At 37.8% G+C, this 22,345-nt stretch overlaps 1 protein-coding gene and 1 pseudogene across 15 annotated transcripts in view; both read left to right on the top strand.

Annotated features, from left to right (window-relative positions):
- CARMIL1 (capping protein regulator and myosin 1 linker 1) overlaps positions 1 to 22,345 on the top strand; it is a 352,154-nt gene that overhangs the window by 212,884 nt on the left and 116,925 nt on the right. For all 15 annotated transcript variants that reach the window (XR_016021728.1, XM_088799443.1, XM_074319291.2 and 12 more), the window contains 5 exons: positions 785 to 871; positions 10,444 to 10,547; positions 13,451 to 13,528; positions 13,656 to 13,732; positions 17,772 to 17,876. Coding sequence is in view for 14 of the 15 variants with exons in the window: in XM_088799443.1 (XP_088655569.1) it covers positions 785 to 871; positions 10,444 to 10,547; positions 13,451 to 13,528; positions 13,656 to 13,732; positions 17,772 to 17,876 (451 nt within the window). In the remaining variant the exon portion in view is untranslated. The remainder of the gene's footprint in view (positions 1 to 784; positions 872 to 10,443; positions 10,548 to 13,450; positions 13,529 to 13,655; positions 13,733 to 17,771; positions 17,877 to 22,345) is intronic.
- Positions 15,222 to 16,266, top strand: LOC109457977 (translationally-controlled tumor protein-like; annotated as a pseudogene).

The raw sequence follows: 22,345 nt of genomic DNA, 5'->3' as shown, positions 1-22,345 counted from the left end.
GGCCATTAAATTTAGAGACTGCTTTTCTTTCTTTTCCTTTTTTTTTCCTGTTGTTTTCCTTCCTTCCTTCCTTCCTTCCTTCCTTCCTTCCTTCCTTCCTTCCTTCCTTCCTTCCTTCCTTCCTTCCTTCCTTCCTTCCTTCCTTCCTTCCTTCCTTCCTTCCTTCCTTCCTTCCTTCCTTCCTTCCTTCCTTCCTTCCTTCCTTCCTTCCTTCCTTCCTTCCTTTTTTCAATACTGTGAATTCTTCACGAGTTATTTTAAGTTACAAAACCATTAAGAAGTTAAAATGTACTCTGATGTTTTGTCTGAGATTGTTATCCATAAGCCAATTAAGTATTAGAATCCCATCTGCTAAAAGTGAAGCTGTTGTTTGAATAGTTAATATTACATTGATTTTCTTGACAATAATTAAATAGCATGCATTTGCTTACCCAGAAGAGTGATGAACTCATTAAGACACAGGTTAAAAAGAAAAGGGGGACCAATTATATCACTCTTCCCAAGAGTATGTGAAATAGGACTATGAGGAAAAGGTGTAGTTAGTCCAAGGAAAAACATCTCTAATGGTAAAGTTTTGATATTGTTATGTTTAATTAAACAACCTTTTCTCCTACACTATCAGTAAGACAGGAGGCGTGGTGCGGGATGATTAGAAAATAAGCTCTGACATTAGAAAGAAAAAAGATCACTTAGATTAAAACTGAAATTAATTTTCAGGCCTTGTAAAAGAAATGCAATTCTGAGAACACTAAAATTCTAATAATCTCTTTTTCTCCTCTCTCAGGTGTGTCCTCTTTAAGTATTCAATTTGCCAAACTCCCAAAAGGATTAAAGCATTTAAATTTATCTAAAACCTCATTGTCACCTAAAGGTATAGTATATCTTATTTACTTAACTTTATGTCTGTAATATTTCTGTTGCACCATGCTACCTTAAATGGTTGGAATTTATTACTCAGTTATGTATGTGTGTGTGTGTGTGTGTGTGTGTGTGTGTGTGTGTGTGTGTGTGTATATGTATATATATATGTATGTATGTATTACAGTACTCTCACAGTTTTAAGATAAAGAAATTATGTGGTTGGAATTATGGTTGTGCAAAATGAAGTGCTTTCAGAGTCGAGAATAATTTTGAAATACATGTGAGTCTTTAACTTTTTTAACTTTGAGTAATGAAATGCTCACCTGGCTCCCTCCTGCCTCATGCCTCACATTTCCAGAGGCAGTGGGTTGTGTTTCTCTTGGTTCATCTTTGGAGAAACATCAGCTATCCCCACCCCCCACCCAACTGTCCGCTGGACTGTGTTCTATAGAAAACCGCTGGGCCTAACTGCCCAGTCACCCCCTCTATTTCCTGCTTTGGAAATTGTCTTTCCCAGATTCTCTCCTGACTCCACTCACCGTCCTCTCATGTATCCAGTTGCTCATCAAATCCTGTCGATTCTATTATTATTTTGCCAAATAGCACTGCCAATATTGGAAATAGCACTGAATACATCATGCCTTTGTATATGTTTTTATTCTTCTTAAGTTTTATTTCAGCCTGTGTAGAAAAAACTTTAGTTCTTCCCCTCCTCCTGTGTTTCTTTTTCCTGTGTGTCTCCTTTCCTACTCACACAAAACACTTCTCTTCTGACACTTTTGGTCACCAGATGTGTGGAGGTTTTTTCCCCTCACCAAGCAATTCTCCATCACCGGTCAACCCAGTCCTGACACTGTCTACCAGGAGATCGCATCAGGTCCCATAGTTTCAGGGCTCAGTCCCACAACACTGCTGTCCCCATCCACTTCTGCAGATGTGAGTTCAAGCCCAGGTTATCAAAGTTTCCAAAGTCCTCCAGCCTTGGGATTGATTAATTATCTGGAGTGGCTCACAGAACTCAGGGAAACACTTATATACATTTACCAGTTTATTAAAGGATGTGATAAAGGATACAGATGAACAGCTAGATGAAAAGGTACGTAGGGTAAAGTCTGGGAAGGTCCCTAGTGCAGGAATTTCTGTCCCTGTGGTTTGGGGTGTGTTACCCTCCCAGTATGGATGTGTTCAATTTCTGGAAGCTCTCTGAACCCCATACTTGTGGGATTTTATGGAGGCTACCTCATGTAGGCATGATCAGTTATTAATTTCCATTTCTAGCCCTTCTCTTCTCTCTGGAGAATAGGGGGGTGGGACTGAAAATTCCAAGCTCCTAATCATGGTTTGATCTTCCTGGTGACCAGTCGTCATCCAGGAGCCCACCCAGAGTCACTTCATTAGAACAAGAGATGCTTCTAGTGCTCTTATCTCTTCGGAATTTATAAGAATTTAGGAGCCCTTTGCCAGGAATGGAGGGCAGAAACCAAGGTATATATATTTTCTGTTATCTTATACTTATCTTCATATTCTTGGAGAGCTTCATTTTATTTTATAAAACCTTCAAGTGTGCCATTTATCTTCTGAGAATTCTTCCCTGTTCCTGAGACCTCAAGAGAATCTGTTACTTTTTTGTGTGTGTTACTTCTAGATCACATATCTAACATTATTGTATTAATATTGTGTCTTCCCTACTAGAGTGGGGCCCTCATCTCCGTATCTCCAGCACCTGGCACAGTGCCTAGACCATTATGGGTATTTAATGAAAGTGTCTTGAATTGAATAACTTGGCCATTTCTTAAATATATCATTTTCTTTTGAGGGCAGTATGTATAGTGATTAAGAGTGTCAGTTCTCACACAGATGGCCTAGAGTTGAGCCCTAACTTTCTTATTTACTATGAACATAATTTTACAATCTCTTGGTTCCTCAATTATCTCATCTGTAAGATGGAAATGTGAGTATCAGCTTTATTACTGGGGTTGGGATTAAATTAGTTAATATGCATGCATTGCAGCTTGGGGCCACCACCACCACCACCACCATCATCACCATCACCATTATCATTATCACCACCACCACCACCACCATCATCATCATCATTTTATGCTGTCATATTTTTATATTTGTTTTAATCTAGTTGTGGAGGACACAGCTCACAGTGGCCCATGTGGGGCTCGAACTGGCAACCTTGTTGTTAAGAGCACTGCACTCTAACCAGCTGAGCCAACTGGCTGCCCCTATATTTGTTTTTATTTTGGCTTGGGACAACCTCAATGTCCCCACCAACAAATCTGGTAAATTACTTCTCATCCTGTAAGATTCAGTTTCTAGCTCACTTTGAAGCCTTCTCTGACAGCCACCTCTCCCTACAGCTGCAGAGCTCGATGCTCCTTTCTCTGTCCCATAGCACTATGTGAATTCCTCTCTTTTAGCATGTTTTCCCATTGCATTTTGATTGTGTCCTAGCCTGGGAATTTCTGGATGGAAAAGGCTCTCTGCCTTATTCATTGCTGTGTCCCTGGCACCCGGCACATTATAGGCTCTCACTGGATGTGTCATGCGTGAGTGGGCGAAGCAAAATGGTTGTTCAGTGACTTCACATCTATCCAGTCATGCTTTATTATGAACATACAGTTTAGTGTACACTAAGAGTGATCTGAAATTGGGGTTAGTTCTGTAAGTTACACGATTTTATTTGCACACATTTGTACATACATGTTTAAAATTAAGGCATAATAGTAAATTTCCAAAGGGAAAGATTTCCCCAGGAGTCAGTGTTTTCTGTGCTGGTATCTGAAGTCCTCCACAAACCTTAAAGCCAAATTTAGTTCCTTTATATTCTCATTGTTATATCTCAGCCCATCAGTTTTATAAAAAAACCTTTCATTTTTATCATTTTGATATTGCTGATTATCAATGCATTACATATTTATGGTAAAGATTTAGAAGATACTGGAAAATATAAATAAGAAAGCAAAAATTACTTGTAATGCCGGTATCAAACCATTACAAGACTCACTGTTGACAGTTTGGTGCCCATCCTTTCATACTGTTTTCCATCTGTACATAATTTATTTATGTACATATTTACCCCCCCACACACACTATGCTTAACATTTCATAAACTTTTCCCCACATATTATATTGTGATTGTTTATGTCAGTAAACACGTCACTTTCAATAGCTACATGATATTCCAGGATATGGAAAATGTTCCATAGTTTATTTAAATGATCTGTTATTGTACACATCAATGTTTTTTTAATCCTTCAGTAATGCAAGCAACACTAACATGGCTTTTATATCTAATTATTGGTCATTTGTTAATTTCTTCTTTAGGATAAACTCCTATAAGTAGAACTGTCAGATCAAAATGTTTGCACATTTTCTAAAGCTTCTTTTGATATTTATTGTTAAGATGTCCTCAAAGTATTTTATACAAGTGTCTTTATGCTCCCACCATCAGTGGACATTATTCTCCTTTTTCATTGTTTATCAAGCATATAAACAAAAGTTGATATTTTAATTTTAATTTCTTCAGTTATTGCTTAGGGAATTTTTTTTTCCCTTGTTCCTTAGTAATTTGTATGTTTTTTTGAGGAATTGCTAGTTCCTATCTTTTGTTACTTCTCTATTACAGTGTTAATCTTTTTTCCTAATTTATATGAATTCTCTACGTATTAAAAATACCAATAATTTAAATATTGATTATATTTCTTTATATTAATTTGTGTGTTCATTACTGCAAAATAAATAGAGGGATACGGGGATCATTTATCATCCTGAACACAAGGGTTTTTTTTGTGTTTTTTTTTAGTTTCAGGTGCACAAGACAAAGCAATACTTAGACGTTTATAATTTATATCCCTCACACTGTGTGAACCCCCCTCCCCCATCCACTATCCCTCTGACATCGCACAGAGCCCTTACATTTCCACTGTCTCTATTCCTAATGCTGTACTCCGCTTCCTGTAACCATATACATACATATATATATATATATATATATGTGTGTGTGTACATATATATATGTATATATATAATTATAGTTGGCATTCATTATTGTTCAGCTTCAGGTGTACAGTGCAGAGATCAGCCATTTACATCACCCCTGAGGTGGTCTCCCAAATGGGACACGTGTCCATCGGATACCCTACAAAATCTTTACATTATTGATTACGTTCCCCAAATTAATTTTGAAAACCCCGTGGCCATCTTGTGGTTACCGACTATTTTCTAATTCCCTCACCTTCCCCCTTATCCCCACCCCCCCCGCCCATCTAGCAACCCTCAGGTTTTCCTCTATGTCTCCAAAACTGTTTCTGATTAGTTCATTCACTTACTCTTTTCTTTAGATTCCGTATATAAGTGAGATCATATGGTATTTGTCTTTCTCTGTCTGACTTATTTCACTTAACATAATGTTCTCTAGGTCCATCCATGTTGTTGCAAATGGTAAGCTTTCTTTCTTCTTTATGGCTGCATAATACTCCATTGTATAAATGTACCACAGTTTCTTAATCCAGTCATCTACCGATGGGCATTTCAGTTGTTTCCATGTCTTGGCTATTGTGTATAGTGCTGCAATAAACATAGGAGTGCATAAAGATTTTTGAATTGGAGTTTTGGATTTCTCTGGATAGATACCTAGGAGTGGGATTGCTGGATCATAAGGTAGTTCCATTTTCAGATTTTTGAGATACCTCCATACTGTTTTCCATAGTGACTGCACCAATCTGCAATCCCACCAACAGTGCACAAGGGTTCCCTTTTCTCCACATCCACGCCAGCACTTGTTGGTTGTTGATTTATTGATGGCAGCCATTTTGACTGGGGTGAGGTGGTATCTCATTGTGGTTTTTATTTGCATTTCTCTGATGGTTAGTGAGATTGAGCATTTCTTCATATGTCTGTTTGCCATCTGTATGTCCTTTTTAGAAAACTGTCTCTTCATGTCCTCTGCCCATTTTTTAATTGGGTTGTTTGTTTTTTTGGAGTTGAATTGAGTGAGTTTTTTATAAATTTGTGATATTAACCCCTTGTCCGATATATCATTGCAAATATCTTTTCCCATTCAGTAGGATCCCTTTTTGTTTTATTGATGGTTTCCTTTGCTGTGAAAAAGCTTTTTAGTTTGATGTAATCCCACATGTTTATTTTTTCTCTTACTTCCCTCGTGCGAGGGGATATATCAGTAAAAATCTTACTCTAGGTAATGTCTGTAAAGTTTCTTCCTATATTTTCTTCTAGGAATTTTATGGTTTCAGATCTTACATTTAAGTCTTTAAGCCATTTTGAATTTATTTTTGTATATGGTGTAAGGAGGTGGTCCAGCTTCATTTTTTTACATGTGTCTGTCCCGGTTTCCCAGCACCATTTATTGAAAAGACTGTCTTTACCCCATCGTACATTCTTGCTTCCATTGTTGTAGATTAAATGGCCATATAGGCATGGATTTCTTTCTGGACTCTCTATTCTGTTCCGTTGATCTATCTGTCTGTTTGTATGCCAGTACCATGCTGTTTTGATTACTGTAGGTTTGTAGTATAATTTGATGTCAGGTATTGTTATACCTCCCACTTTGTTCTTATTTCTCAAGATTGCTGAGGCTATCCAGGGTCTTTTATGGTCCCATATAAATTTTGGGATTATATGTTCTATTTCTATGAAAAATGTCGTTGGTAGTTTGATAGGAATTGCGTTGAATATGTATATTGCCTTAGGCAGTATGGACATTTTAACTATATTAATTCTTCCTATCCATGAACATGGTATGTGTTTCCATCTATTTGTATCTTCTTTCATTTCTTTCTTCAGTGTCTTATAATTTTCTGAGTACAGATCTTTTACTTCTTTGGTTAAATTTATTCCCAGGTATTTTATAGTCTTTGGAACAATTGTAAATGGGATTGCTTTTTAAATTTCTCCTTCTGATGTTTTATTATTGGTATATACAAATGCAACTGATTTCTGAATATTAATTTTGTATCCTGCTACTTTACTAAATTCATCTATCAGCTCTAATAGTTTCTGAAGACAAGTTTTGATTCTGAGGTGCCTCAGTGCCACCACTCACTGATGTCCCTGTCCCTCCAAGTGTGATAATGGGCGGAGGTCCCTAAGCTTCCTTGTAAATGAGCATGGCCCATGTTTCCTATGCCCTTCACAAATAAAGGTCACCACATTTGCTTCTTCCCTGCAATAACATGTGTACATTAAAATATGTGTTGTGAGAATTAATATTGTTTTATAACATATGACCCAAGGAATTTTAAGTTGTCCTTCTTAAGATGTATATCTTGAAATGTTTTTATTAACCTATTTTCTTAAAGGTTTCATTATTCTTGCACACTGTCATGTAGGACCTAAATTGTAGTTTTAAGCTTTTGGCGAATTTGACTAGCATTTGTATTTTAGTTCTATAAAAACATTTATATACGTATTTGTAGCTCCATAATTCAAGAATAAATTTTTTTAATCTTCCCATGACATCCACACTGTCTCCAAATACACTTTTTCTTCCTCAGATGTTAGCAAAATCATAGTTTTCTGGATTTCTAGTAAATGTCCTGCTGACTGCCAGATTATGTCACTGCAGGGCCATCTAGTACCACCATTTTCCAGCTGTAAACACTCCAATAATAAATAGGAAGATGGTTAGAATTACTAGACAGCCAGAATCCAGAATGGTGTGTAAATCTGTGTTTAGTTTGTGTTGCAAGAACTCTGATTTTTTCCGTCTTATATTTTTATAATTTCCTGCTTCTAATGTGCTTATTAGCACAGGTCTCACATGGATGTGGGCTCACAAGGTGGGGGAGGAAGCCCTTCATTCTGTTTCAGTAGCATGAAGCTGAGCTGATAACATGATTCTCCCCAATTCTATTCAGCTGTTGGACAATTGCCAAGAGCAGGCACTTGTCCAGGAGTGTTTTGCTGTTGAGACTAATTTGACCTGCTCATTTTGGAATTTATTTTCTGAGGTTTATTACACTTCACTAAAGAAATGGTCTTACAAATGGTTTTCTTGATGAATCTGGTATTCTGCATATGTTTTGGACTCAATTATTCCATTGCAAAATACTTAGTACTACTAGTAATGGAACAAACTGAAGGAAGTTTGGCCATTTTCTTTCTCTCCCTTCCTTCCTTCCTTCCTTCCTTCCTTCCTTCCTTCCTTCCTTCCTTCCTTCCTTCCTTCCTTCCTTCCTTCCTTCCTTCCTTTCATGTAAGCTATTTAAACAATCATAGGTGTTACCTCCAGAAAGTAAACTTTTCTATAGGCCATTGCTAGTTCCTTTTATCTAATATAATTATTCGAATCTTCACCTCTTTCACTGCCAAGCTCTTGTTTCTTATGTCTTTGATAGTCCTGACCTCACTGGATTCAGATTATTCAGTTGCCTGTGTTTCCCAGGGGACTAGCTTTTAGAAGGTGAAATAGTGGCCCCTGGGTCTCAGAAGCCCATGCCTGGTACACAGTAGGTGTTAAATAAAGATCTGTTACAATGAACAAATATTCCTTGTGTAGCACTGAATTTTCATCCTGGAGTTTATTGTTTCTTTCCTGATGATCTTTGAACTTTTTGAGGGCAAAAAATGGGTTTTAGTTACATATGTCTCCATATCCCCAGCCTTTTATAAATATTTTATGAGCACTTAAATGTTCAGTTGATAGCCAAGAAATTACTCCTTGTAGTTAAATAAAATATTTTTCACTCTACCCCTGTCTCTACATGCCCAAATGCCAAGTCACCCTTGAAAAATGGCTCAGGACGGCCGGCCCAGTGTCTCAGGCGGTTGGAGCTCTGTGCTCCTGACTCCGAAGGTTGCCAGTTTGATTCCCACATGGGCCAGTGGGCTCTCAACCACAAGGTTGCCAGTTCAACTCCTTGAGTCCCGCAAGGGATGGTGGGCTCCACCCCCTGCAACTAAGATTGAACACGGCACCTTGAGCTGAGCTGCTGCTGAGCTCCCAGTTGGCTCAGTTGGTTGGAGCGCAGGCTCTCAACCACAAGGTTGCTGGTTCAACTCCCGCGCTGTGCCCCCTGCAACTAGCAATGACAACTGGACCTGGAGCTGAGCTGCGCCCTCCACAACTAAGACTGAAAGGACAACAACTTGAAGCTGAACGGCACCCTCCACAACTAAGATTGAAAGGACAACAACTTGACTTGGAAAAAAAGGCCTGGAAGTACACACTGTTCCCCAGTAAAGTCCTGTTCAAAAACAATGACTCAGGAGACTTTATCAGACACACCGTGGAGTCAGTTCTTTATAACTCTCCCTCAGCTTTTTCCTTGGAGTGCCTCATTGGCCCGCGCTCGCAGGCCTGAACCTGGCCCCTTATCCTGGTGGAGACCTGTCTGAGTGTGGACAAAACCCCCCTTTTCTGTTTCTCATTAGTGTGGTTGAGACAGGCTGGGATAGTCAAGAAGAATTTTTCTGAAAAATTAGAAAACCAAAATTATTTATTCATGTATACTCAATTTAGAAATAGCCATATTTCCAAAATAAACAATTTAGAACCTTGGAGTTTTAGTAAAAACATGAGGAGCTTTGCAATATCTCATATCCCTGTTATCTCAGGGATACATTGTATATGCCCTCTTTGAAACCAGTGAGTGACTCTTCTGGGTCCCCATTTTGTAGTGAAAAATCTCCTAAAGTCTGTCCTCCCCCATGACAAGAAGTGGCCTGTTAAAAAGCCACCCACCACGTGGCCCTGACTCACAGGCCTATTACCCACATATAATACTGTGTTTCCCCGAAAATAAGACCAGGTCTTATATTAAGTCTTGCTCCAAAAGACGCATTAGGGCTTATGTTCAGGGATAACATCCCGAAAAATCATGCTAGGGCTTATTTTTCCGGTTAGGTCTTATTTTCGGGGAAACACGGTAGAACAATAGCTCTCTTCACAGAACAGTCTTGCCCTCCTCATGTATTCATTCTTTGTTTTCTAAAGTGGAATTACCAGTTTAGTTCAGTTGACTCTAATTTGAGCCCTTTATATTATTTATGTAAATAGTGTGTAGAGTGTTAATTATTCGTTTTTCCTTTTGACTGCTTTTTGCATAGTGCACAGATCATTTTCTCTCTGCAAAATCCATTTCAGTCTAAAGTTTGCCTTGAGCACACTACATTATGTAGAGCAGTGCATTCCTGTATTAACTCCTAAGTACTAAGTAGCTTAAAGTATCTGAATTTGTACCTGCATCATTTAAATACTGTACCCTGTCAAGAATCCCCTAGCAGGCTTAAGAGAAGGATAATTGCCTGCATAATTCTAAGACTTCAAAGTAAAATCCTTTCCATCCACATCAGAAGAAGTAGAGCAAAATGAAACCGATTCCATTTCTTTCTCATACTGGATGATTTGGTTTTGTCTGTGACTAACCTGTTCTTCCTGAGGGTATGTCAAAAAAACACAAAAAACAATCCTAGATCTACCTTTCAGGTATGGTGCTTACGGTTAACCTCAGTCATGCAATTTGATGAGGCTGCTGGGCCACAGGGAGAAACTCACAAACCTCATCTTGTTTTCTGGAGTGGAAATTGACCTGGATCTCCTTGCTGTTTCAGGAGTGAATAGCCTTTCTCAGTCACTCAGTGCCAACCCGCTGACTGCCACCACTCTCATCCATCTAGACCTCTCAGGGAACATCCTTCGTGGAGATGACCTCTCGGTAGGTTTTCCTCTCTTATTGCCATCTTCAAAGAAGCTGTATTTAATAAGCCTAGAATAATTTCTAAACATAGCTTTCTAGCATATTTCCCTTTATCAAGACACCTTAAAATCATTCATTGAGAGCTTATGAAGTGTTTTAGAGAAAAAATCCAGAGCCTCCCTTAATTAGCACTGTCCCAAAATATTAATTAAATGTTGTCTGTCACATAGATTTACCCCCCTCATTTAATGTTGCTGAAGTTTAAGTTTTCTTTGGAAATACTTTTTCTGAAGGAATTTTTTTCTTAATTTAGAAATATTGCAGCTGTTAAAATTGCCTGATAAGAAAGATTGGAAATGTAAACTATTTCATCGTTAATATTGTTGGGAGTACGGGTGGTGTTTTGTTTTGTTTTTTCCTTTTAATATACAGTGTTTCCCTGAGAATAAGAACTAGCCGGACTATCAGCTCTAATGCATCTTTTGGAGCAAAAATTAATATAAGACCCAGTCTTATTTTAATATAATATAAGGCTGGGTCTTTATAATATAATATAATATAATATAATATAATATAATATAATATAATATAATAAATATAATATAATATAATATAATATAATATAATGTAACACCCGGTCTTATGTTATGTAATATATTAATTATATAATATAGCTTTTTAATTATAATTATATATAATTATATTATATTATGTAATATATTAATTATATTATGTAATATATTAATTACACAATATAATTATGTAATATAATTATATATAATATAATTATATTACATAATATAATATGAGACCAGGTCTTATATTAATTTTTCCTCCAAAAGAAGCATTAGAGCTGGTGGTCCGCCTAGGTCTTGTTTTTGGGGAAACATTGTAGTTTGCAATTGAAAGGGAATATTGGGATAAACTCCAGTACTGTATTCCATGAATACAGTAGGGAGAGGGAAGGGTTAGCAGTAAATTAGAAACACTCTTTAAAGTTTGAGTAAGAAGGCAAAAGCTTCCCCCCCAATGCTAACAAGATTTTTCATGGCAGCTGAATTGGTAATACATTAATAAATGTTTGGTAGGTCTTATTGATACAGTGAATTAAATCTGATCTCATTTCCAGATGTGGTGAGTGGTCACCTCTGTGATCACATGATTAGATTGAGAAGAAATGCTCCCTTACCAGTAGGGTATCATCGAAGGATCTTAATTTGCATTCCACTTTTTTATGGAAGTGAAAAACACTGGAATTTATTCTCATTTCTCTAATGTTTTCCTTTCCCTGTAAGGCAGGGAATGTTGCCACAGTCTTTTTGGTAGTTTCCCCCTCTCCCTTATACTTGAAATCATTTAAATAATGCTTGTTTCCTGGTTCACCATGACTTTTAATGCATTGTACAATTTTAGTTGTCACCTTCACTGATGACTCATAAATCTGCTCCCTCCCAAGTTGAAAGGATGTCCAATGTGAAACCACCAAAACATTACAGTGACAAACTAGAGGAACATAGAGAGTGATGAAAGAGCCTGAAGATTCAATAATAAGACTGCTGAAATAAAGGCCGGGAGTGGGTCTTTGTCCCAGCTTGCCTTTTGGGAAGGGGAGTGGATGAGGCCTGGATGAGGATGGGCTTCAGTCCCCGACAGTCTGCCATGCAGTAGGCGCAGGGTGGGACTTACCTGGCCCTGAGTCTTCAGGGAGAGCAGCCTTGAGGGGTCTGCCTCTTCCGAGGGAAGTGCCCCCCAAGTAGGATCTTGAAGGTGATGAGAGCTCCCCCGGTTGGTGGCCTGGTGTAAAACCACAGTGCCAGGCAAAGACAGAAGCAGAGATCTTTAGGTAAACGAGAGCAAAATTGTTTTTCTGAGTCAGAACTTTTCTTGATACAATCCATCCTGTGTGAATACTTTATTCTAAAGTATTTCCAGGGTAATCTTTTGCTCTTCTGAATTTAATATAATGTAAGACCAGGTGTATAATCTAATCTAATCTAATCTAATACAATATAATATAATACCGGGTCTTATATTAATTTTTGCTCCAAAGACGCATTAGAGCTGATTGTCCAGCTAGGTCTTATTTTGGGGAAACACGGTAAGCTGCTATCCTTACTTTTGGGACATCTCAGTGTGTTTGTTTTGGCAAGTATCTGGTGGCATCCGCTGAAGCACAGAGGAATTTAGCTATTTGTCTGATAGCAGGAGCTTGGACTCCATGTATTATTGGTGGACTCTGGCAGTTGCTACTCACACGGGGCAATTAGAGAATAAAAAAGAGCTGTTAATTTTACTATTGTTTTGATGTGGCACAAGGATAAGGGGAAACTTTAGGCATTGTGACCCCCTGAAACCTCAAATGTCTTAGCTATATGTGAGATTAAAAAAATCAAAACAAAATTAATAGTACTGACAGTCCTTTTTTTGTTAGATTTTGGAAGTAACTAAGGATAGAAAAATCATTGTGTTGGACAGAAGGGTATATAGCCTGAGACCATCTTATGGTTCAAATTCAAATTACTGGCTTCTTGAACACTTTCAAAAGTGATTAGCATTTTGATAGGATGACTGCTATTCAGGTGATATTTCAATCTCAACAGGTAAAATTAATTAGCGCTGTCCCAAAATTATAAAAATGGAACTAATCAGGAAAACTAAGTCATGTGTAACAAAAAGGCAGTTTGGTAGCCAAGATTCCATTTGTGTGTTTTTTTTTAACTTAAACATAATTTTATTTTAAATATTCTTTGGATTTTTTGCTCTCAACAAAGGTAATGAATGACATAAAATTCTGCTAGTCCTCTTGGGAAGAATAGAGAATGATTCTGGGAGTATTTGGGCAACTTCATTTTGAAATATTAACTTGCACTGTATGTGTATTTCTAGATCCTAATGTATTTGTTTTTTGTTTTTATTTCAAGTACATGTACAATTTTTTGGCCCAGCCAAATGCCATTGCTCATCTGGATTTATCCAACACAGAATGTTCCCTGGACATGGTAATGTTTTTTATATTGCTCTGGGAGTCTCAGCTATTTAGATGGGATTCAAAGAGCTTTCTCTGTAATAAAATATTCTCTTAGACCTAGAAATATGTGAAAATAAGAGTGCCTTATTTCTTTCTAGGTCTGTGGCGCTCTTCTCCGCGGATGCCTTCAACATCTAGCTGTGCTCAATCTCTCCAGAACTGTCTTTTCTCACCGGTATGACTTTAGTCCTGTTATCATCATCTAGGAGTGTCTTTCTCTCAGAGAAAGTTGTAGTGATATGAAAAAAGAGTGATAAAGGGTGAATGTTGTACATGAAAGAAGAAGATGGCCTTAAACCCACTATCTATGGATACCTAAGCCTGGAAAGTTCAAGTTTTTGTTGTACTTTTTTTTACCACAGTTTGATGTTCCTTATCAATAACTCCAGCCTGCCTATGTGAATTATATAATAATGTACTATTTCTCAAGTGTGGACAGGTACTCTCTCAATATAGGATAGACTCTTTTAGAAGCTTCTACAGGTGTTACTCAAAGATGAACTTGGAAGTAAATATAAACTGTCTTTGCAGAGCAAAGAAAATAGTCATCCCCAAATTCATGCATTTTAACCTGTAGAAATTGAGTACCTTGCTTCTACCTTCCTGACTTGGACTTGTTGGCAAAATAGAGCAAAAAATAGAAATAACAAGTATTCACAAGCAGCAGCAACTTAGAATGGAGGGAGAATAAAGAATTATGGAAAGTACATGGGTTATATAAGTGTGGAATCCTGGCACAGTTCAACACTTAACATTCATAATTATGATCATAAGTCATAAACAATATTTTAGTCATTATATACTCTTTAATAACTTGGTGAATTGCTTAATATTAGAAATACCTCCATTTTTACTAGTTAACTTTTTAAAAGCTTTCATACTCAAAGGGTAACCCTCAGTTATTTGGAAAATTCAGTTATTCAGAATGCTTTATTCTATAGTTGTGCCTCGCAAATGAATTATTTTGTATTTTAAAGTGCTATTGAACCATTATTTCAACAGTGATATAAATCTTTGCAATAGCAAAAATATGCCACAAATACCTCCATAGAATAAGATCAGAAAAGTTGAGAATTTTCTAAGACACTTTATTTCGAGGGTATTTAGACCAACCAGTTAATTCATGTATTTGAAGGCAGCTAATAAAGCCATGCCTCAGTGGAGCTGTGATTGAATAAGGAACTGAGTTAGAAGGCAGTATCACACTATGAAGATATTCATATAATCTGCTCTTTTGAGTTCACAATACTGTAATTCTGTGATGACTGGTCTTTAGTAAAGCTATTAAACTTGTAGAGCAAAACTGTGCTAACAAACTGCCTTGTCTTCCAAATGAAAGGTTGTGATTAAACTGTTTAGTACCTGGTACCTTACCTAGACATAATCATGGAAAGCCCTTAGTAACTGTCTTGCAATTGCTACATTTACAGTGAGTTGTAGACTGTCAGCCAGGCTATTCATACTTTTGTTCACAGATAATTTCATAAGTGCATCACTCAAGATAGACTAGGTTGTTCTACAGTAACAAATGAGCCTCCCAGCCCAGCTACATTTCCATGGCTCTCAGCAACAGTAGCTTTGTGACATGTCCCTTGCGGGCTGACCATATGGTCTTCACTCTGGGAGGCAGAGTAGTCTCTATCTAAAATGTTGACAGTCATGTATCAGAGGAAGAAGAATCATGGCAATGCATGTACTGGTAGGTAAAATCTCTCTGGTAGTTAAACATATCACTTCTGCTATATGTGATGTCCTCTTGGCCAAAGGGACTCACATGGACACGCCAGCCATCAGTGGGGTGAGGAACATCATCTTCCCTCAGAAAGGGGCAGTGAATATTTGGAAACTTTGAACAGTCAACCCCAAGACAGAGTAGTCAGAGGAGAACTATAAAAAATAATTTAACTTTTTCGCTTGCTCCCTGCTCCCTGCAAGCACAGCTCTGGCTGCATAGCGCTCGCTCTGAGCTCCTGCTAAGCCAGCACCGCAGTCCTTTCCTCCTAGCCACCATCATGATCATTCACCCACCCAGACCTCATCAGCCATGATGAAATCTACAGGATCCTGACATCTACAGGATCCGAGAGATCACAGACAGGCTGTGCTTGGAGGTGGAGGGAGGATGGTCAGTAGGACAGTGGGTAACATTGATTACTCACTCGGTGGTGAAAATGCCTCTGCTGAAGGCCCCGAGGGTGAAGGTACTGAAAGCACAGTAGTCACTGCTGTTGATATCGTCATGAACCATTATTTGCAGGAAACCAGCTTCACAAAAGAAACCTACAAGAAGTACATCAAAGATTACATGAAATAAGTCAAAGGGAAACTTGAAGAACAGAGATGAGGGGCTGCGGAATAAATGAAGCACATCCTTGCAAATTCCAGAAACTACCACATCTTGATTGGTGAAAACATGAATCTAGATGCACAGTTGTTCTGCTGGACTACTGTGAGGATGGTGTGACCCCATAAACGATTAAGGGTGGTTTAGAAATGGAAAAATGTTAACGCAATTGGTGGTTGGGATCCATCCCCTGTCATCATCATAACTGGCTGCTGCTTTTCATCCACACACCAGGACTAGGACAGATGGGACTGATGTTACCTTGAGCTCTTCGTTTATTTTGACCTTGACTTACTTGGAGTGGAGGCATTGTTGTTAAAAACATATCATGTACATTGTCTAAAAATAAAATGCATTTAAACTCATTTGAGAGAATGGCCCTTAGTTTAATACATATTTAAATCCATCCTGTGTAGTGTTCCTGGAGAAGCTAGAGCCTGGTTGTAGACCACTACCATAAATCAGAAGACTGTCTTCAGATAACTTCTACAGTGAAAACTACTTCTGAGACTGGAATAGGAAAAACAAGGATCAAAAGTCTCCATTCATAGTTGAAGTGAAGGGAAGGACGGTGCTCAGAGCACAGCTAACATTTGAAGTGGATTCCTTAGTCATTTCATCACCTACAAATGGAAGTAGTTAACTCTGGAAGAGATTACCAAAAGAATAAAAAGAGACTAATAAAATTGGGAAAAAAGATAACATTTGCTCATCAAAAAATGAATGGGGATATACTTATTTTGTTCCACATCTGGAACCAGAGTTGTTGAAAATGTCTAATATATATTCTACCAGAGTTCTCTTTCCTTTTAAATTTATTTTTCATCCTCTTAGACAGAGATTCTTGTTGCTTAGATATTTCTTCTCAAATGGCCTGAAAATGCCCCGTTTTAAAACCTTTTTCAAATATTGAAGGTTTTCTGGAGCCTGAGTACATTGAATATTGTTGAATCTTTTGTGGTTGAGCTACACCATTAAGATGGCCTCTGCCCTGAGATTCTGTGAATCCTTCCACAGAACATGAGTAGCTATCATTAAATAAGTGTCTACTGTGCCTCAGGCTAAGTGTTTTACACAAAGTGACTTTTTCAATCTTTTCATCAAGTCTATCAGCTAGAACAAAACAGGCAAAGTGCTCACCTTCCAGCTTTGATTCTGAAATCTTGTTTTTCTTAAACCCTCATAGTGTGGTGTTGACTCTTGTTTTCTTGCTTTCAGGGCTGTATGAGTCTTACTTCCCACTGTAATAGAAGGAGATGTATTTGGAGGTTACAGCCATTTCTTTGTGGAGTTTTGTCTTTAACTATTCTATTATTTGGCCAGGAATGACTAGATTTGTGGTATAGATGTAAGAGCTGAGCAGGAAATTTGCCATGCAGGCTTCATGCCAATCAGACTTTCTGTGTAGGTCCTCAACTTGACATCAGGTCACAGTCTTGTTGTATCTGAGACATTGTTGCATATAAAAATATTGCCAAATGCAGGTAGCTATTCTTAACATTCAGTATTACCCAGTAGGAAAGCTCATTAAATTGCTGAGAAACATATGTTTTTATTGACCTCCTATTTCTTAATTACTCAAACATGGAGTTTTGTGAAGTTCTATAGGTAAAACAAAAGGAATAAATTATTTCAAGGACTGAATGGGATGTCTTCTCTTACACCATTCCTTTAATTGTATTGGATTAATTTATTTAGCTTTCAGACATTTTGTTTCTTTTTACCTTTAACTTTTCTACTGAAAATATAACTGATTCATGGATTATTTCACAGTGTCTGAATAACCAATAGAATACTTTTGACAATTTGGAAGTCAGGTGCTGAGCTGGAAGTGTAACTGTCAGGGTGACTCTCGTATTTTGTTTTTCAGGAAAGGAAAAGAAGTACCTCCGTCTTTCAAGCAGTTTTTCAGTAGTTCTCTGGCTTTGATGCACATCAACCTTTCAGGCACAAAACTGTCTCCTGAGCCCTTAAAGTGAGTGGTTAATTCATTTTCTCCAGAGCTTTTAAAGTTCAACTTGTTATTATGAATGTGCTTGAGGGAAAGGAAAAAGACATAATCCTCAGACAGACAAAGCAGATGAAACTGTCTTTTTACTTTGGAGCACAAAAGGAAATCAAACTCTTTTTGAGTATATTGTGCACTGTTGATATTATTGCATGTTATATGAAAAAAGAAATCTTCCTTGGTTTGTGACCTTGACAGTAATGACTGATCTTGTGTAAAAATTGTGCACCCAGGTTTTATTATATTAACCTGCCTTATTATATTAACTCCTGTTTCGTCATTTTATTAATAGGTATAGTCTTATGTGTCTTTTTAAATCAATATTTATTCTAATATTTCTACTAACAGTAATAATCAAACTCTACCCACACGTGTGGAACAAAGTCAGTTTTGGGTTTCTGAATTACCTAGGTCGACATAGGCTATGTGTTTGGTATTTTTTACTTGGCAGCCAACTTATGTTATGGGTTAATACTCTAGTGTAGGTATAGTGGTTAAACTTTTTAGCTAAATTAAGGTTTGAGCATAATTTATCATCCTTGAAATTTCTGTTCACATTCCCAGAAATAATCAAAAGGGCTGTAGAATCAAATTCTCTTTGAGTCTAAAAAACATATTTTCAAGTATTTACGAATATGCACATTGTCAAATATGTTCAAATGTGCACAGATTTCTTTTTCTCTCAGCCGACATGTAAATCAGCATTTAATTTTCCCTAGGTAGTTTATATGAAATGTTAAAATCAATGTCTGCTATCCATATTACTAGGACATTAATCTTCATCTAATTTGTAAATTGCCTTTTCTTTTTTCTTTTAAAGAGATATGAAATTCTTGATTACAGTATTCCACATAGTACCATATGACTAAAACAATGGATAGCTTTAAGAACAGTAGATCCAGTCAAGTGCTAAAAAAACTCTAACATTATAGGTGGCCTTTTTCTTTTAAACACTGAATTAATATATTAGAGGTTTCCAAATGTAACAGCTGCAAATAGTAAATGCTTCATGATTAGGCTGTTTGTATGGATGTTAATAATGTAATCAAAATCAATATTCTAAAGGGGGACCATTATAATTTATTCCTACTCACTTATTTGTTTACTCAACTGATATTTATTGAGCATTTACAATATTCTAGATACCAGGAGGGCACTAAGTAGAAAGCAAAACCAGACTTGATTTTTGCCCTTATAGTATATCAGCAGGAAATTGGCATGTTAAAATGGTTTTCGTGATAGGTACATGCTATTCTAATTCTTTCTATGCTATGGATTCCTGTAAAATACAGAGTAGTTCTTCATTGATTAGCACAATTGATTGTATAGAATATTCCATACCACAACACTGCATTTACTGTACTTTATTATAGATATAGATTTGTAAATATTATGTGTCAAGCTTATTTTGTAATTGTTAAATCTTGTGGCCTGTGGTGATTTATGGGAATGTTTAATTATGTTAAATCAGTATTCTCTTCAGGTCTGTGTTTTATTCAGTAAAAATTTTAATGTGAGGAAGAAGACTTCCTGGCTGAAGATTCTGTAAACAATATTTCGTACATACATTTAATGTTATATAATTTGAAAAGATGTAACAAACTGAGGTACTCAGGTTGACCTCTGAGGGGTAGGGATGGAAAGGGAACTTGCAAAACATGATCCTAAGCTGGACACTGACTGGGTGCTTCTTTATGAACTGTCACTATTAGGTGTATCAACAGTTATGGGAAAGTGTCCTATTTATAGTTACGTTTTCTTAAACTTTTTTTTTTTTTAAACAGGGCTTAATTGGGGAACAGTGTGTACTTCCAGGACTTTTCCAAGTCAAGTTGTTGTCCTTTCAGTCTTAGTTGTGGAGGGTGCAACTCAGCTCCAGGTCCAGTTGCCGTTTTCTAGTTGCAGGGGGCGCAGCCCACCATCCTTGGGAGGAGTCAAACCGGCAACCTTGTGGTTGAGAGGATGTACTCCAACCAACTGAGCCATCTGGCCACACAGTAGCTGAGCGGCAGCTCATTGACTTCATTCTAGTTGTGGAGGACACAGCTCGCTGGGCCATGTGGGAATTGAACTGGCAGCCCTGTTGCTCAGAGCTCACGCTCTAATCAACTGAGCCACCCGTCTGCCACCGTGTCCTATTTATAGTTGAGGAAATTGAGGCTCAGAGAAGCTGAGTAATTTTTCCAAAGTCCCTGTGGAAGGTTGGGTTTCCTGGGAAGTGGGCTTTGAGATGGAGGTCAGCAAGAGAGAAAGGAGGGAAAAATCACATTTTAGGAAAATAGAAACACTTTAATAAGTAATTAAACAGAAGCATGCACACAGATGAGACACGCTCAGCCTTTCTCACAGGACAGGGTTTAGAATAAGGGCCTAGTGAACTGCATTCAAGGGATGAAGAGACAAATGCCGCTTCCATACGCTTAACAACAAGAATGGTTTTCATAGGAGGAAGCAGCCAAGCTCTTGCGTTCCATGCCCACTGCAAGCGTTCCTCTTAGTGGAGGAGGCCAGGGAATCAGTGGAAGGGGAAATCAGAGACTGGCATGAAATTATTCCCTGCCTCTCATCTCACCCTGGGGTACTTTTAGAGCAGGCAGGTTAGAGGTCATTCCCTTGGAACATTGAGAACAGGTGGTCGGTCACTCCCAGGTAGCAAGTGCTTTGGTTCCACTCTCTAGGACTTACTACCACCCGCTTTCTATCAGTTATTTGCACACATTTGTTTCCCTTGCTGGAGAGGGAGCCCTCTCTTACTCATCTGTATTCCTTACAGGACCCAGTTGAGAGCCTCTTGTCCCTTCAGTGGAATTTAATGGATGTGTGTGCAGGTGTGCAATTTTTGTTTCAAGCCTGTTCAGTGGCGTTGGGTTTTATGGACTGATTTGTGAAAGTGGAATCCACTCATTCTCTGAGAGAGAGATGGGATCCACATGGTTAGTCCCGTCTCATCAGAAAGCAGATGAAAAAGTCCTTTGTAGGGCAGGTTGGCTTCCTGTGACCAGCTGACACATTGGCAAGATCCTGTTCTCAAACTTGGACTTGACACTTGTACCTTATCTGAAGTGCTGTTCCACCCATATCCATCTCATCGCTGTAGGTTTTTAAAAAAGCCATTTAGACATAATGTCACATCCTGGCATACTCTGGAGCCTGACTTCCTCACTAATACACTCCTTAGAGAAAACCTGCTTCACTTGGCTACTCTAGTACCAATTGCATAATAATATTCTAAACATTAAAGCCATTCTCAAGCAGATGCAGATGAAAATTTTTCTATTATGAACACAATTGAATTTCAGTGTGCAATTAGGGATAGTGTTGGTTTATTTGCATAGGAATAGCTATCCTCGTGGATTTTGCATTTATGATGAACCTGTCCCATATCAAACAGAAGAATGTTACAGCATCATTTTCTCACTGCTATGGGGAGGCAAAAATGCAGATGGAATTTTTTTTTTAATTTATTGGGGTGACAGTTGTTAGTAAAATTACATAGATTTCAGGTGTACAATTCTGTATTACATCATCTATAAATCCCATTGTGTGTTCACCACCCAGAGTCAGTTCTCCTTCCATCACCATATATTTGATCCCCCTTACCCTCATCTCCCACCCCCTACCCCCCTTACCCTCTTGTAACCACTAAACTATTGTCTGTGTCTATGAGTTTTTGTTTCTCATTTGTCTGTCTTGTTCTTTTGTTGTTTTTGGTTTATATACCACATATCAGTGAAATCATGGTTCTCTGCCTTTTCTGTCTGACTTATTTTGCTTAGCAATATACTCTCAAGATCCATCCATGTTGTCACAAATATTCCTATATCGTCTTTTTTACTGCCGAATAGGATTCCATTGTGTATATATACCACAACTTCTTTATCCATTCATCTATCGAAGGACATTTTGGTTGTTTCCATCTCTTGGCCACCATAAACAAAGCTGCAATGAACATTGGAGCACACATGTCTTTATGTATAAATGTTTTCAGATTTTTTGGGTAGATATCCAGGAGAGGGATTGCTGGGTCATATGGTAATTCTATTCGTAATTTTTTTGAGGGACCTCCACACTGCCTTCCATAACGGCTGCACCAGTCTGCATTCCCACCAACAGTGTATGAGGGTTCCTTTTTCTCCACAGCCTCTCCAACACTTGTTACTATTTGTCTTGTTGATGATAGCCATTCTGACTGGGGTGAGGTGATATCTCATTGTGGTTTTGATTTGCATTTCTCTGAGGATTAGTGATGTTGAGCATTTTTTCATATGTCTATTTGCCATTTGTATGTCCTCTTTGGAGAAATGGCTCTTCAGGTACTCTACCCATTTTTCAATTGGGTTGTTTGTTTTTTTGTTGTTGAGTTGCATGAGTTCCTTGTATATTCTGGATATTAGCCCCTTATCGGAGGCACTGTTTGCAAAAATCTTCTCCCATTC

Source organism: Rhinolophus sinicus, chromosome 7 (assembly GCF_057876585.1).
Source record: "Rhinolophus sinicus isolate RSI-liver-muscle chromosome 7, RSI-T2T, whole genome shotgun sequence".
NCBI classification, from domain to species: Eukaryota; Metazoa; Chordata; class Mammalia; order Chiroptera; family Rhinolophidae; genus Rhinolophus; species Rhinolophus sinicus.
The sequence above is the reverse complement of the archived record's forward strand: the minus strand, read 5'-3'. Positions and strand labels throughout refer to the sequence as shown.